This window comes from Podarcis gaigeae (genome assembly GCF_964106915.1).
Source record: "Podarcis gaigeae genome assembly, chromosome: 3".
Lineage (NCBI taxonomy): Eukaryota > Metazoa > Chordata > Lepidosauria > Squamata > Lacertidae > Podarcis > Podarcis gaigeae.
Window position 1 is genome coordinate 8,211,917 of NC_139680.1, and position 15,738 is coordinate 8,227,654.

The 15,738-nt window shown below is 44.8% G+C and overlaps 1 protein-coding gene across 1 annotated transcript; it reads right to left on the minus strand.

Moving 5' to 3' along the window:
* Window positions 1–79: 79 nt before the first annotated feature.
* On the minus strand, window positions 80–14,551 carry DHRS12 (dehydrogenase/reductase 12). Its single transcript, XM_083730774.1, has 11 exons — window positions 14,316–14,551; window positions 12,297–12,430; window positions 9,188–9,270; window positions 7,886–7,978; window positions 6,524–6,605; window positions 4,835–4,896; window positions 3,701–3,805; window positions 2,559–2,649; window positions 1,823–1,960; window positions 374–1,126; window positions 80–190 (listed from the first exon to the last, which is right to left on the minus strand). Exons 1-10 carry the CDS (start codon window positions 14,369–14,371, stop codon window positions 1,011–1,013), a joined length of 960 nt encoding a protein of 319 aa, XP_083586900.1. The 5' UTR covers window positions 14,372–14,551; the 3' UTR covers window positions 80–190; window positions 374–1,010.
* Between the last annotated feature and the right edge of the window lie 1,187 nt (window positions 14,552–15,738).

Genomic DNA, 15,738 nt, shown 5'->3' on the forward strand with positions numbered 1-15,738 from the left:
AATAATCCATACAGATGTCTATATGACCTTAAATGTAGCTGTCCGTCCTTCAAAAAAGGATGGCCTGGAACAAAGAGAATGCTTTTTCAAACATTAGGTTTTAATTAGATTTTTCTTGCAGGAAAACTTCAGAAGTGCAAACCCAAATACAAATTCTACAGAGGTTTTTAAGCAGAGGTTGGATGGCCACCTGTCGTGTATAATCTAGAATATTCCTGCAGGGGAGATGGATTAGAATTCAGTGTTTCCCAACCTTGTGCCTCCAGCTGTTTTTGGACTACAATTCCCATCATCCCTTGCCACTGGTCTTGCTAGTCAGGGATGATGGGAGTTGTAGTTCAAAAACAGCTGGAGGCACAAGGTTGGGAAACACTGGATTAGATGACCCTTGGGATCCCTTCCAACGCCACAATTCTGAGATTCCAGGAGGTGGGCTGTTTCATACTTGTTGTGGCACAGTGGGCATTCTTGATGCATAATTATTACATAAAAAGGAATTAGCACCTTGAGAGATTTTTAGAAAATAGCTACTGTGCTCCCACTGGAATGTTAATAATACAAGCACTAACCATCACAGCATCTCATCCCCAAGTATTTGTGATTTTTAAAAGAACAAATGGGTAATAAACAGAAGTTACAGCATGACAAGAAGGAAACGCAAGCAGGCATACAAATAATACTCTGTGCTCTGTAATCAAATCTTTTGCAAACTAAAGTATGCCTACAGTTTTCTTGATTGAAACCTAGCATCAATGAAATTACAGCCCAAATGCTTTCAGCTTTTTTTCTAGCATCATTCCAGAAACTATAGTTCTAGCTGCAGGAAATTATCAAGATGCAAAGCATGTCAAAACATAATCACTGAATTTTTAACAGTGCCTTTCTTCCTGCCCTATAATAAAGCATGTTATTGGCTTATACTCACTTGCACATATTATAGCTTTCCAATTGCAGATTGTCAAGAGGTCACTAGTTCAGTACACACTGTTAATGCTTCTAGACTCTAATGATTATCTGGGTTTAAACTTTTGTGAGAGCTCTTCCAGACACTGCATCAGTTTTGCTTCATCACCCGGTGAAGATTTGGTCTGGGCAAGTGGTAAGTGGGTTGGAACAGGCTGCCGGTCTGGAAACAAAAGGGCAAAATAAGTTATTTCAACAATCAAGAACCCGGGTTCTTGAACCTGCTTTTCTGACCTTCCTATCAGTGAGCTGAAGGGAGGGCAGAGCTTGCAGGAATGTAAATGTTCATGAAGTTAGGTTAGTGCGACAAAACCAGGTTTCCACAATATATACTCAGTAGGGCGTTGCAGCCAATCCCACCGCTGTACAGTTTGTATACGAGTTCAATGTGTTCATTTTTTTAGGTTTACCCTATTTGGTTTATATATATTACTAAAGGTAATGGGACCCCTGACCATTAGGTCCAGTCATGCCCGACTCTGGGGTTGCAGCGCTCATCTCGCTTTATTGGCCGAGGGAGCCGGCGTACAACTTCCAGGTCATGTGGCCAGCATGACTAAGCCGCTTCTGGCGAACCAGAGCAGCGCACGGAAACGCCGTTTACCTTCCCGCCGGAGCGGTACCTATTTATCTACTTGCACTTTGACGTGCTTTCGAACTACTAGGTTGGCAGGAGCAGGGACCGAGCAATGGGAGCTCACCCCGTCGCAGGGATTCGAACCGCCAACCTTCAGATCGGCAAGTCCTAGGGCTCTGTGGTTTAACCCACAGGGCCACCCGTGTCCCTATATATATTACTAGGGACAGCTTATTCTGTCCTTCTCTATTATTATATTCAATGATACATTAACTCCCTTACCTTGGAAGAACTGCCCGCTTGCTTGCTTGCCTGCTTGATGGGAGACTGCAAGCCATACCACCGTGTCTGCCCCCTGGTCCTCCGTCCGCAATCTATTCTTCATTTTCTCGTAGAAATCTGGCATAGATGACCTCACTGCTGCAAGGGGACAAGTTGTGATAAGCATATGTAACAGCTTCCTGCCAAACACATGTCTACCACTAATTATGCTCTTTGACTGCCACTACCCTAATCTTGGGCTCTGCTACGGCTTCGGTCTACAAAAGGACCTTGAACAAATCTTCCTATTAACCTTAACACTCCATAAGATTTTACGCTACCAGATTCTATTCTTCCTCACACTACCTAAGCACTTGGATAACACAGAGCCCTTTAAAGATGCTTAATGAAGTGTGCTTGAAGTTATACATGGGCACAAGTTACCTGCACGGTGGCAGGAATTCTCCAAAGCAGCTAAACCAAGGATGAGGTGAAAGAAATGCAAAAGTTCAAAAAGAAACGGGGGAATAATAAGAGTGTGGCACTTCTCCTTCCTATTTCTCCCATCCCCTTCATATAATAGCAAAAGATACTCTCTGTTTAGCTCTGGGGTGAATGTCGGACTCTTAGCTCCTATCAGTCCCAGGCAACAACTGGGAATGATGCAGATTGTAGTCCAGTAACAGCTGGAGGCCCACAGGTGCCCCACTCCCAATTTAGCCAAAGAGATTAAATATTTCTGCTCAGCAACAAGTACCTGGAGTATCTGCCCAGCCAGGATGCATAGAAGAAAAGTGAACACTGGGATGTGCTTTAGCCCACTGTTCTGTCATGACCACTTGCTGTCTCTAGGATACGACAAAAGGCATAAAACTGAAAAAAGATCAATAGGCCATTAGTCTGGCATCTTCATATTCAGTATTGACTTACGCAGTGCGGTTATTTCTTCCTTAGGAAGCGCAGCACTGCAGCTAGCCTGTGCCCTGCCTTCTTTGTGTGTGACAACAGGGCAGGTTTCTATTTCTATTCCAGTTTTAGATGAGAGAAGGGGCAAAGGAGCTCTCAAGTATAGCCCTCATTGCACACTCACTACTCATGACTAGGTCAGAAGAGCACCTCTGAAATCTGGTCTGCTTCAAGCAAAGCAGGAAAAATGAACTACCATTCCAAGAGGGTGATGCAAAGTTACAGAAATGACATTTTCTCCTGCCTTCAAGCAAGTGGAGAATGACCACCCACTTGGTACTGTCCAATAAAGTCATTGTCGTCCCCCCAAAATCTTACACCTGAAACCAGGGTGGAAAAATGCTTTTCAAAAAGCAAGTTTCTGCCTCTATGAGATACAGTGAGTTAAAGGAGTCTTTTCTATGTAAATAAAGACCCAATTTGACAAGTGTATAATAGTCCCAATAGCTCAACTGTTATGGGTGCTGGTTGTAAGACAAGACTTTACATAGAGTACAGTGGTGCCTCGCAAGACGAAATTAATCCGTTCCGTGAGGCTCTTCGTATAGCGGTCTTTTCGTCTTGCGAAGCAAGCCCACTGACAGCTTAGCGGATTAGCGTTATTAGCGGTTTAGTGGCTTTTAGCGATCAGCTGTTAAGCGGCTTAGGAAAAGGGGGGGGGGAAACCCGCAGGAACTCGCAAGACATTTTCGTCTTGCGAAGCAAGCCCATAAAGAAATTCATTTTGCGAAGCACCTCCAAAACGGAAAACCCTTTCGTCTAGCGGGTTTTCCGTCTTGTGAGGCGTTCGTCTTGCGGGGCACCACTGTATTTTAAAGAATTATCTATAGAAAGAGCAAGCAAAGTACATAAAATGTATAATATGACAAAAATACAGGACTGCAAAGCAGCTACGTAGTCTGTGGCTGTTTGTTCAAGAAATACAGATCTTACCTTATTCTGCGCATAGACCATTGTCCCATCAAATGCCACATTCTCTGATTGCAAGTTTGATACATCTAGTTTCTGAACTAACATTCCTCCTGAGGAGACAGTGATCTGCAAAATAAAATAAACAAACCAAAGGAACTATGAAATCCTTATCCACAAGTAGACTTGTCTTTACATGCAACTTGGATTGATAATCACAATGACAATGTAAGTTTAGCAGTTCACTTAAAGCATGGGTGGGAAACCTGTGGTCCTCTAGATGCTGGATCCCAGCTGCATTCAGCCTCAGCCAGCATGGGATGATGAGACATATAGTCCAACAACATCTAGTGCCACAAGCCCCCCCACCCAAGGAGCGGCAACTGAATGCTGAAATTCAGAGTCATCCACAATGCTGGCCGACTCCCTTGACAGCCCTGTTGGTTTCTATCTTGCCAAAGGCCCTTTAAAAGTCACGCTGCAAGCGTGGATTAACTACTCAAATCAAACATTCCAAAGGTTCTTACACAAAATGCAACCACATCAATCATAACAGGCCAAATCTCTCTGTCTATGACACTGTTTCCCCTTGGAAATATATAACTGAACCGTTTATACACCGCTGTTGGAAAGAATTCATTTGTAAACTGGAATGGTAATGGTAAACACTCAGTGTCTTCTGACACAATGGAAAACATTGCTTTCCCACTCAGGAGGACAAACACTGAAGGAGGCAATTAAACTGCTTCGCTTCCACCAAACATTTTGGATTGTGCAAATAAAACTGTTTCAGTGAAGCATGAAGGTACACATTAGCACCACGGCACCTCAACATTTGTGCCAGCATATGCAATGGTTTGTCGTGGTATTGAGTCAGTCGTTAAATTAGTTTGTTCCCCAATTAAGATGCTATTAGCTGCAATGGGCCTCACCGTCCTCCTGCCCTTGGGTGGGTTGCCAGAGACTACAGAACATTTCATATCTCTTCCTCTGAAGGCGGAGAGAGTGGGCCACTTGCAGTGAGGAAAATCATAATTGATAGGGCCCCTTTGCCCAACAGTAGAGCATCTACTTGCCCTAGGAGTTATGAATATTGAGAACAGGAATGACAATGAAAGGGACAGCCAAGTTCCCCCAAACTAAGACATACAAACTTACAACTCTAGGGTCATCTTCTCTTTCCAAGAGAGGTAGAAGGGCTGTTGTTAAAATATATGTACCTAGAAGATAAATAAAAAATGTTTAGCATGCATTACCTTCCACAAGTTTGTTTTTTGTATATTTAATAAAACTTCACTCTCCTACCCTTCAGCTGGATGGATTGCTCCACATTTCACAAGGCTTTTAAAGAGAAGTAAAATGAAGAGCCCCGTTGCATCAGGACAAAGTCCATCTAGGTCAAGCACTCTATTCTCACTGCAGCAAACCAGATGCCCATGGGAAGACCATGAGCAGGACAATAGTGCAGTAGAGCTCCTTCAGTTAGCAAAGGACACAGCATTAAAACTTTGTACTTGGACCATGAAGCACCCTATTATTTGAGAGCACCATTCAAATAATGCACCAAGTTAAAAACCTGATATATGATTACTTAAAGGGAAAGGGACCCCTGACCTTTAGGTCCAGTTGCAGAGGACTCTGAGGTTGCGGCACTCATCTCGCTTTACTGGCTGAGGGAGCCGGCGTATAGCTTCAGGGTCATGTGGCCAGCATGACTAAGCTGCTTCTGGTGAACCAGAGCAGCGCATAGAAACACTTTACCTCCCCACTGGAGCGGTACCTATTTATCTACTTGCACTTTGAGGTGCTTTTGAACTGCTAGGTAGGCAGGAGCAAGAACTGAGCAATGTTAGCTCACCCCGTCACGGGGATTCGAACCGCCAACCTTCTGATCAGCAAGCCCAAGGCTCAGTGGTTTAGACCACAGCACCACCCGCGTCCCAATATGATTACTTATCCAAGTAGAATTCTATGCCCTAAAGCAGGATATTTTGTGTAAAACAGCAGCATACACCTGTTTAACTTGTTAATCTAAATTCCAGAAGTACATTTCACAGCCAAGAAACTGAACTGCTCTCACTTAAAGAATTAAACCCAAGACTATCTTCCTTTAGTCTAAACCCACTGCTTCTTGTCTGACCCTCACTAGACAAGGAAGAAAACAATTTGAAAGTTATTTATGGCAATCCAATTCAATAGTATGTTATTTCTGTATGCATGTTTCTTCCTCTGTATTGTTGCTTTTTAAAAGAGTGAACTGGATATTCAATCTAGAGTGGTACCTCAGGTTAAGTACAGTTGTACCTTGCGTTAAGTACTTAATTCATTCCGGAGGTCTGTTCTTAACCTGAAACTGTTTAGCTAATGGGGCCTCTTGCTGCCGCTGCTGCACGATTTCTGTTCTCATCCTGAAGCAAAGTTCTTAACCTGAAGCACTATTTCTGGGTTAGCGGAGTCTATAACCTGAAGCGTATGTAACCCGAGGTACCACTGTACTTAATTCATTCCAGAGGTCCGTTCTTAACCTGAAACTGTTCTTAACCTGAACCACCACTTTAGCTAATGGGGTCTCCTGCTGCTGCTGCCACGCTGCCAGAGCCCGATTTCTGTTCTTATCCTGAAGCAAAGTTCTAACCCGAGGTACTATTTCTGGGTTAGCGGAATCTGTAACCTGAAGTGTATGTAACCTGAAGCGTCTGTAACCCGAGGTCCACTGTATATGTGTTAGGAGGCCCTATTAGATAGTATAAACAATAGCCAAGCGTACTCAGGCATCAGAAGAACGCTTCAGAAATACACAACCTCCACTTCCAGACAACAACTTCCCAGGAAAACTGCCCTACATACCCAAAGTATTTGTAGCAAAATTCTTTTCAAGCCCATCTTTCGTCAGTTCTCTTTGGTTTACCATGCAGCCTGCATTGTTGACCTACAAGAAGAAAATATAGTTAAAATATGTATCTGTGCTGTGCCATAGTGGCAGAGCATGCGCTTTGAATCTGCAGAAAGTTCTAGGTTGAATTTGGTAGGACTGGAAACAACTCTCGCCTGGAACCCTGAAGAGCCACTACCAGTCAGTATAGATAACAGAATACTGTATACTGAGCAAGGTGGACCAATGGTTTGAAAGGAATAAGGCAGCTTCCCATTTATGGGAGTCAAAGCACTATGCCACATACAATACTTTCAAGAATGATAAATCTCAACTGTGCAGCAATAAGCTGCCATATGAAAATGACACCTGAACAGAAATTTAGAATTTCTGGCTACAGTGCTGGCCGTACAAAGAATATTACCAAACTGTTTCTTGTTCAAGCAAGTAACTGCTAGTTACTAGGTAGTGTCAATCAGTGTTAGAAACTGAGATGTGAAAGCTAGGAGCTAAACGGCACCTTAAACCGAGGTTATGGGCACCACAACAGAATGTCTAGGTGCAATTTTTTTATAACAAGAATAAAAGGTAAAGGTAAAGGGAACCCTGACCATCAGGTCCAGTCGTGGCCGACTCTGGGGTTGTGGCGCTCATCTCGCTTTATTGGTCGAGGGAGCCGGCGTACAGCTCCTGGGTTATGTGGCCAGCATGACTAAGCCACTTCTGGAGAACCAGAGCAGCGCACAGAAATGCCATCTACCTTCCCGCCAGAGCGGTACCTATTTATCGACTTGCACTTTGATGTGCTTTGGAACTGCTAGGTTGGCAGGAGCAGGGACCGAGCAACGGGAGCTCACCCCGTCGTGGGGATTCAAACTGCCGACCTTTTGATCGGCAAGTCCTAGGCTCTGTGGTTTAACCCACAGCGCCACCCGCAACCCTTATAACAAGAATACAAAGCTGAAAATGAATTAACTGCAGCTAAAATCTTATATTCATTTTTCACATAGTCTAGTCCTCATCTGAAGACTGCAAAAACAAAGCCATACTTCCCCTGCCCACCCCCTAATATTCTTATGAGGGTCCCTTCTCAGGTTCTCAGAGAGTAGCTGGAAGTGGGGAGGCAAAAAAAGGTCCTTCTTTTGTTCCAGCAGTGGCAGTTTTAAACTGAAAACTTAGGCACAGTACAGCTCCCACAGCTCAGAAACTGCTCGCATTATTGAAATTCCCTGTTGCATAATGTATCTAGAACAATGGGACTTTCAAACTCTGGTGTCAATGTTTGGCAGCTCACCAAATCCCTAGAGATGGGCTTCACTTTTAAGTTCCCAACTCACCAAGACGTTTAATCTGTGTTCATTCTTGAACCGTTCAGCAAATTCCCAAATTCCTTTGGGGTCAGACATGTCCAGAATATGGATAAAAACATTCTAGGAAAGGAGAAAGGAAGAGTTGTTAACCATATCAAAAAAATTTCTACAACCAATTCAGTAGCTTTCTGCAGCATCACCTGGCTCCAAATCTTACATCCCAAGCACAGCTCAGTCACCCCACCACAAGATTGAAAGGGTTCATTTAACATGCTTTAACAACACTACATAATCAGATAGCAGGAACACAATATATCCACTTAGCCAAGCTGTATCTGAATGGCAGAGAGAATCTTTGAATATTTGTAGTTGACAGAGAAATCCAAGCAGCAAAAAATGCAGAACACAACATAGGGACTGTTTCATGTGTTGCTTAAGAAGTAACATGGCAACTTACAGATGCTGCCCACAATGAGATTCATAGCTCCAGAAGCTATTTTTGACTCAAGATTCCATAGAAGGGAGAGGATAGAATGAAAGTCCATTTTTCTGATAATAAATGTAGCTGCTGCTCACTGCTGTGACTACTTATTCCACAAATGCAAGTGCATACAAGGTAATGATGGTACCACTGTCTGAGACTCAGAGGTAAAGATTTTAATCTCAGCATCATGCAAAATTCATTGGGAGAAACAGTGACTGTTTAAAGTAGCATAACACTGCTTTAAATTACAGTATAGCACAGATGGATCCAAAGAGGGAGCACATTTTCTTAGTTTTAAGGCAGTCTTAATGCATAATTGACTGTTGCGCATTTGTGGCAATATGTGTCACTCCCTTAGATGCTGCAGCATCTATTTTTTAAAAAAGGATACTAATAATTTCTGGTGATTTTTTTTTTAATCTTACTTTTAGCTATGCACTAGATTTATCATCTGAGTCAACACATGGAATGAAAAACCTCCATTTAGTTGATCCAGCTGTAACTGTGGTGGAACTTGAATACCAGGTTCCATATTCCAAAAAATGATAATTTTTTATTTCAAATTCCAGGAGTTGAAATACATCGAAACATCCACAGAAACAGGGACAGGATTTGTAGCGCTATTCAACGGTGGCAAATGCAATCAAACAAAAGAAATGCAACTGGCCAACAGGCGAATTGTCCACAAAAACCTGTAGGGTTGGAATTTACTGAAATAAATAGACCTTAGTTAGTCATTTCCATTAATTTGATGAATATACTACGAGTATGACTTAGCTGGATGCAACATGTAATCTTTCCATTGACAAAGGATAGAAGAAATAACATCCAAGGCCAACTCTTACCTGATTAGCAGTTTCTGTTGTTATTTCTTTCTTAGCTTCCTCAGCTCTGTCTTTGTTTCGGCAAACTAGATGAACGAGTCCCCCTGAAAGAATTCAGAAACAATCAGTGAAAAGGACCATAGAACTATCTGCATAAAAGAAATATTCAAATCAAGTTTCCATATAGCTTCATATCTGACAGAATGTTTAATCTGCGCAAATGCAGAGAATGCCTTTTTATAATTGAGACGTTTTTGACAAATGGCAAATCTTCAGGCAGCTAAGGGCTGGATTCATCTATAATAATAATAATAATATTTTTTATTTATACCCCGCCCTCCCCAGCCAAGGCCGGGCTCAGAGCGGCTTACAAGCAATAATAAAAACAAGATGAATGATTACAACTTAAAATTAAAATACAACATTAAAATATTGAAACATTAAAATATTAAAATGTAGCCTCATCGCAGGAGGAGAAGGAAAAGAAAAAAGAAAGAGAGGGAGGGAATCAAATTGGCTCCAAGCCAAAGGCCAGGCGGAACAACTCTGTCTTACAGGCCCTGCGGAAAGAAATCAGATCCTGCAGGGCCCTGGTCTCATGAGGCAGAGAGTTCCACCAGGCCGGAGCCAGAGTTGAAAAGGCCTTGGCTCTGGTTGAAGCCAATCTAACTTCCTTAGGGCCCGGGACCACTAGGGTGTTGCTATTTATGGACCTTGAGGCTCTCCGTGGGGCATACCGGGAGAGGCGGTCCCGTAGGTACGAGGGTCCTAGGCCGTGAAGGGGTTTAAAGATCAAAAGCAGCACCTTAAATCTGACCCTGTGCTCCACTGGGAGCCAGTGCAGCTGGAAAAGCACTGGGTGAATATGCTCCCATAGCAGAGATCCCATGGGGAGCCTCGCTACAACATTCTGCACCCGCTGGAGTTTCTGGGACAGCTTCAAGGGCAGCGCCGCGTAGAGCGAATTACAGTAGTCAAGCCTGAAGACGACCGTCGCATGGATCACTGTGGCCAGGTCGGGGCGGGAAAGGTAAAGGACCAACTGCTTGATGCGGCGAAGGTGGAAAAATGTCGCCTTGGCTGTTGCTGTAACTTGCGCCTCCATCTAATGAGCCCTGCTAGTGGAAACCTGGCACGGGCTTCTGCTAGCACTATCAAGCTTTTCCTCCCCTCTTCTCCCACTCCCAATTGGTTCTTGGGGGCTCAGGATAATCCCCAGAACAGGAGGAGAGAGGAGGTGAGGGGGGTCATTCTGCAGGTTACCTGAAATTTTTGTACTGATGGAACAATTGTCACAGTGCTATGCTGAATTCCTCTAAGTCCCTTAGCTATTTAGATGACAAACTTGAACAGCACCAGGGGCATACCTAGGGGTTGTCTAGGTTGGCCCTCACCAAGGGCACAGGCCCAGGGGTGGGAGGCAAAAATCATGCCTCTCCGCTCTGGTTCAGCTCCTCTGACAAGGATGCAAGGGATGCAGCGGCGCCAATGTCTCCTTACCAAGAGCGCCTAAGTACGCCTCCGAATAGCACACTCTTACAGGGTCACTTGAAATATTACCAGGTCTCTATTCTTACATTCACTGAAAGCAACTGCTAAAATACAGTGCTAGGGAAGCAAGAGAAGAAGATACTCTCCTGTCTTTGAACACCTGAACTTGGAGAGACCTGGTTCATATTGGCTCCACACACACACACCCCCACTTTTCCCACATACCCTTTTTTTAGGAGAAAGACTCATGTGACTGGTCTCCAGACAACTTGACATGGGAGGTTAGGAATAGCAGAGAGAAAGAAAATGTGACACACTACTGCTCCATGCTATTTCAGCACTGGTGGCCATAGAAAAAATGAGAATATTTTGCACACAACACCACCAAGAATGCTTTAAGCAGCTCACTCAAGGTTACTTGGTACTGTGGAGAGCTCTATAGACTATGTTGCTGTTTATGTAAGCAGCCTCCAGAATCCACACTGGGGCTAACTGGGGCTTTATCCGTATTATAATTCTCACGCTTGTAACAACTGCTATCTCCCTGAGCTTGATGGCAGTCCTCTGCCACTGTGAAGCAGTTGGTTCACGCTATATGTAAAGTAAGATGTAACAAGTAGGGTTGGCTTAGAGGTGCGCAGACCATGCTTATTTAAAGCATATTTTCAGAGCCTAGCTCTCAGCAAGCAGGCACATGGATAAAAACCAAATTCTACATAATTACAGCAAAAGCCACCTGTTTAGCACTCATGACAATGCACTACTCCTTTCGATCCCCAGAGATTGCTACTGTTTTTAAAAGTCTTCCTTGAACAGAAGAACAGATAAACAAAGATGTGGCACTAAAAGGAAAAATGAAAGAAACTGCGGGAGCCAGCCTGCAACATGGGAGAAGGGCCTAGCCAGACTATTCAACTTGATAGATGTTGTGCAAATTGTGAAGTTAGGTGGAAGCCGGGCTCACACCACAGGTGAAGATCTAGCTGTAACCACTCTCTTTAAATATTATGGTTTTCTTCCACCTCTTCCCCACCCAGGTTTCTGCACGTGCGAGGTGCGGAGAGCGCTTCTGCGCAAGCACAAGACACACAGAGCACTTCTGCGCATGCGGCGAAACCCCAAAGTATACACTTCCGGGTTTGCCGCGTTCGTACAGTGGTGCCTCGCTAGACGAAAAGAATTCGTTCCACGATTCTCTTCGTCTAGCGGTTTTTTCGTCTTGCGAAGCAAGCCCATTGACAGCTTAGCGGATTAGCACTACAGCTGTCAAGCGGCTTCCAGCGATCAGCTGTTAAGCGGCTTATCAGCGGAACAGCTGATAAGCGGCTTAAGAAAAGGGCGGAAAAAGCGGAAAAACCCCGCGGGGGGATGCAAGATTTTTTCGTCTTGCGAAGCAACCCCATAGGGTAATTCGTTTTGCGAAGTGCCTCCAAAACGGAAAACCCTTTCGTCTAGCGGGTTTTTCGTCTTGCGAGGCGTTCGTCTTGCGGGGCACCACTGTATCCTGAAAAAACGCAACCGGAGACTGATGTAATAAGAGGTACGACTGTACAACCGAGGAGAGAAAATAAGACCTCTTGTTTTGTATAAACTCAGCCTCAGAAATAATCTCAATAGCAGCAGTATTGCTTCAACTTACCTCGTCTGGCTATCTCTTTTGCAGCCGCCTTGCCAATGCCACTATTTCCTCCAGTGACCATGAAATGCCTTCCAGTTACATCTACTTCCAAGTCTTCTGGAACAAAGTGTTTGCTTGCCGATTCATAGCCACTCCTGCAGAAGGCAATGAAAACTTAGGCTTGGGAAAGAATACTTGGGAAGAATTAAACAGGGGGGTGGGCATTTTATTGAAAAGTTTTTGAATGTTTTATACGTTTATAATATTACTCAATTCCTCCCTCTAAAGTGTATTTTTTGTTGTAAACTATAAAAAAATAAAGATTGAATATATAATGCAAGCATTATTAGCAGCTGACTTTTCACAATGGTAGAGTAACTAGCAGAAAACAAAAGGTTTGGAATTTTAGCTTTACCAATACAGGTAACTTTTATTTCTAACATACATTCAAGTACCTTATTGGCCCAAATATAAGCCACACCCAAATATAAGCCGCACCTTAAAAATTGGAGGGGGGGAGGAGAAGAAAAATATACCCTAATATACGCTGCTCCCCTCCTTGCTGCTCCTGGCTGCATACTGGGCAGAGGGGCGGAGCGTGCTGTATTGTGAAGCCCTTTCCTCACCTTGGGGGAGAGGACGGGGGGGGGGGCGCTACACATGGGGCGAGCCATGTTTTGCAGTGCTCCTGGTGCTGTTTGCCCTGTGCTCCTGGCTGCATACTGTAAGGTTGCGAATATAAGCTGCACTTTAACTTTTCACGGTTGGAATTTGGGAGGAAAGTGAGGTTTATATTCAGGCCAATACGGTAAAACAAAAACAACTTTCCTCTGCTGAAGCTTCCTGCATTCAGGCATACAGTCCTCATGGAAAAGTGGCCCTGCAAGTACCTATCCTGGTAACAGCCTGCCCTCAACCTCTAAAGAAGGTGCAAGGCAAAAACAAACATCCTATGGCCTTTTAATGTGTATGTGGGAGGCAGATAATTTGTTTGTTTTGCTCTGCTACTACTACTATTAAATTGATATACCGCCGTTTATCAAACAATCCCAGGGCGGTGTACAATATTAAAAACATAGAACGCCAATGATAAAAACATAGTAACATCATAAAAAGCATGCTGACAGGCAGCCACAGCCTAATAATAAAATAAGTCATCATAACAGCTCTCTCCCCCACTTTCACAGACTACAGATTACTTAATAGTCATAGGCCTGGGTAAAGAGGAATGTTTTTGCTTGGCGCCTAAAGACATGTGATCTCTGGGGAGAGCATTCCACAATCAGAGAAAACTATGTATTTTTGTGCTTTCATTTTGTATTTTTATGTTGTGAACTGCCCTGTGATCTGTGGATAAAGGACAGTATGAAGAAGGAGGAGGAGGAGGAGAAGTTGTTGTTGTTGTTCAGTAGCCCCTGCTTGGTTGTGTGAATGCAGCTACACACGTGTCTTTCTAAAATCTTTTCCAGGGCATGATTTTAACCGGGCAAGACTTGCTTCCTGGATGGCACCACGGCTTCCAACTGAATGCAAAAAAAAAAAAAAAAGTTATACAACGCTGCAAAACTGGGGGGTGTTAAGAAACCACGGCTGGGGCCAGCCTAGAACCGAAACCTCGGAACTGCAGGGGAAACTTTTAGTTAGGACTATGATTAATAATAATGGCAAAGGTTCTTCTCATGAGCCCCCTGTGAAGAAACGGTGCGCCTCGTTCGCCTTTTGATGCACACAAACACACCCCTCTATCTCTCTGCCTCCCTGCGCGTACGCCTCGCGGCGAACTGCCTCCTCGAACCGCGGCGAACCCAAAGGGGTTCGCGCGAACTCGGCGCCCAAGTCCCGCAAAAGGGGCTTTGGCGCTGTTTCACGGGGCTCGCGCTGCGCGTGGAAACGCCCCCCTCCCTGACATAAAAGTCCCTAAAGCGTGGGGCGGAGGAGGGGGAATGGGCTCGGATACAGGGGGACGGGGTGGGGTCCATAAGCCGACGCCGTGGGGCAACGGCCATGGCAGCCCCCGCCTCCTCCCGCCCGCTCCCTTACCGGCAGTAATGGCGCAGCCCCTTCACGAACCACACCGAGTTCCTGTAGAGGGACATGGCGGGGACGGCTCCTCCGCTGGCGAAGAGGCGGCGCTCGGCGACGGAGCTGGACTTCGCCCGTGGGGGCGCTGCGTTAGGCCGCCTCCCGGGCGGGTGTGTGAGAGGAATCCTTGTGTAACTCCCATCACACACACACACACACACAAAATGGCCGCGCTTGTGGTGGGAATTGTAGTTCCGCCACACCCGGAGTTCCCCCTCACTTCAAGCCACGCTCCCCTAGTCCTTGATTTTGGACTCCTCAGGCACAAAGCCTTGTTGTGGAAGCAAAACTTCAGTAATTTCACTGGGTTTCTGGCCAACGGTATAACACAAAAGTAACGTACGCAACACACCTGGGAGGAAGGTTAAGTCCCGTCGAAGCAACCAGTGCTTACTTCTGAGTAGGCCCGTTTATATTGCACAGTCAGAGGTAGAATTTAAGAAGTAAAGAGATAATAATAATAATAATAATAATAATAATAATAATAATAATAATAATAATAATAAATTTTTATTTATACCCCGCCCTCCCCAGCCAAGACCGGGCTCAGGGCGGCTAACAACCATTAATAAAAACAAGTTGATTAAAATACAATTTAAAAGATTAAGATACACCATTAAAACATTAGGGTGCAATCTCTTCATAGGAGGAGAAAGGAAAAGGCACATAAATCACTGTAATGAATGACATCCTTTTCACAGTTATAAATGTTGTCTTTTCTATCTACGCGCTGCAACAAAGACGACCATTTGCTTGTGGAACTTTTAAAGACTATTAACATGCAGCTCCCTCAACCCCTTCTATTGCTTCAACAGTCCAGAAAAATGCCGTCTCTTAAATTCTAGGTCCAGCATCCCTGTGAGACACAGAACTTAATCTGCAATCCTACATATTTAACTGTTTAATCCAACAAGGCTTTATTCTGAGTAGACAAGTATGTGTAGGGATTGCGTTTTGCCAGAATAGATTTCATGGGCTGCACCCCTGAGTGTGGTTAGCACTGCATTAAAAGGTAAAGGTAAAGGTACCCCTGCCCGTACGGGCCAGTCTTGACAGACTCTGGGGTTGTGCGCCCATCTCACTCAAGAGGCCAGGGGCCAGCGCTGTCCGGAGACACTTCCGGGTCACGTGGCCAGCGTGACAAAGCTGCTCTGGCGAGCCAGAGCCGCACACGGAAACGCTGTTTACCTTCCCGCTGGTAAGCGGTCCCTATTTATCTACTTGCACCCGGAGGTGCTTTCGAACTGCTAGGTTGGCAGGCGCTGGGACCGAGCAGCGGGAGCGCACCCCGCCGCAGGGATTCAAACCGCCGACCTTTCGATCGGCAAGTCCTAGGCACTGAGGCTTTAACCCACAGCGCCACCTGCGTCCCAGCACTGCA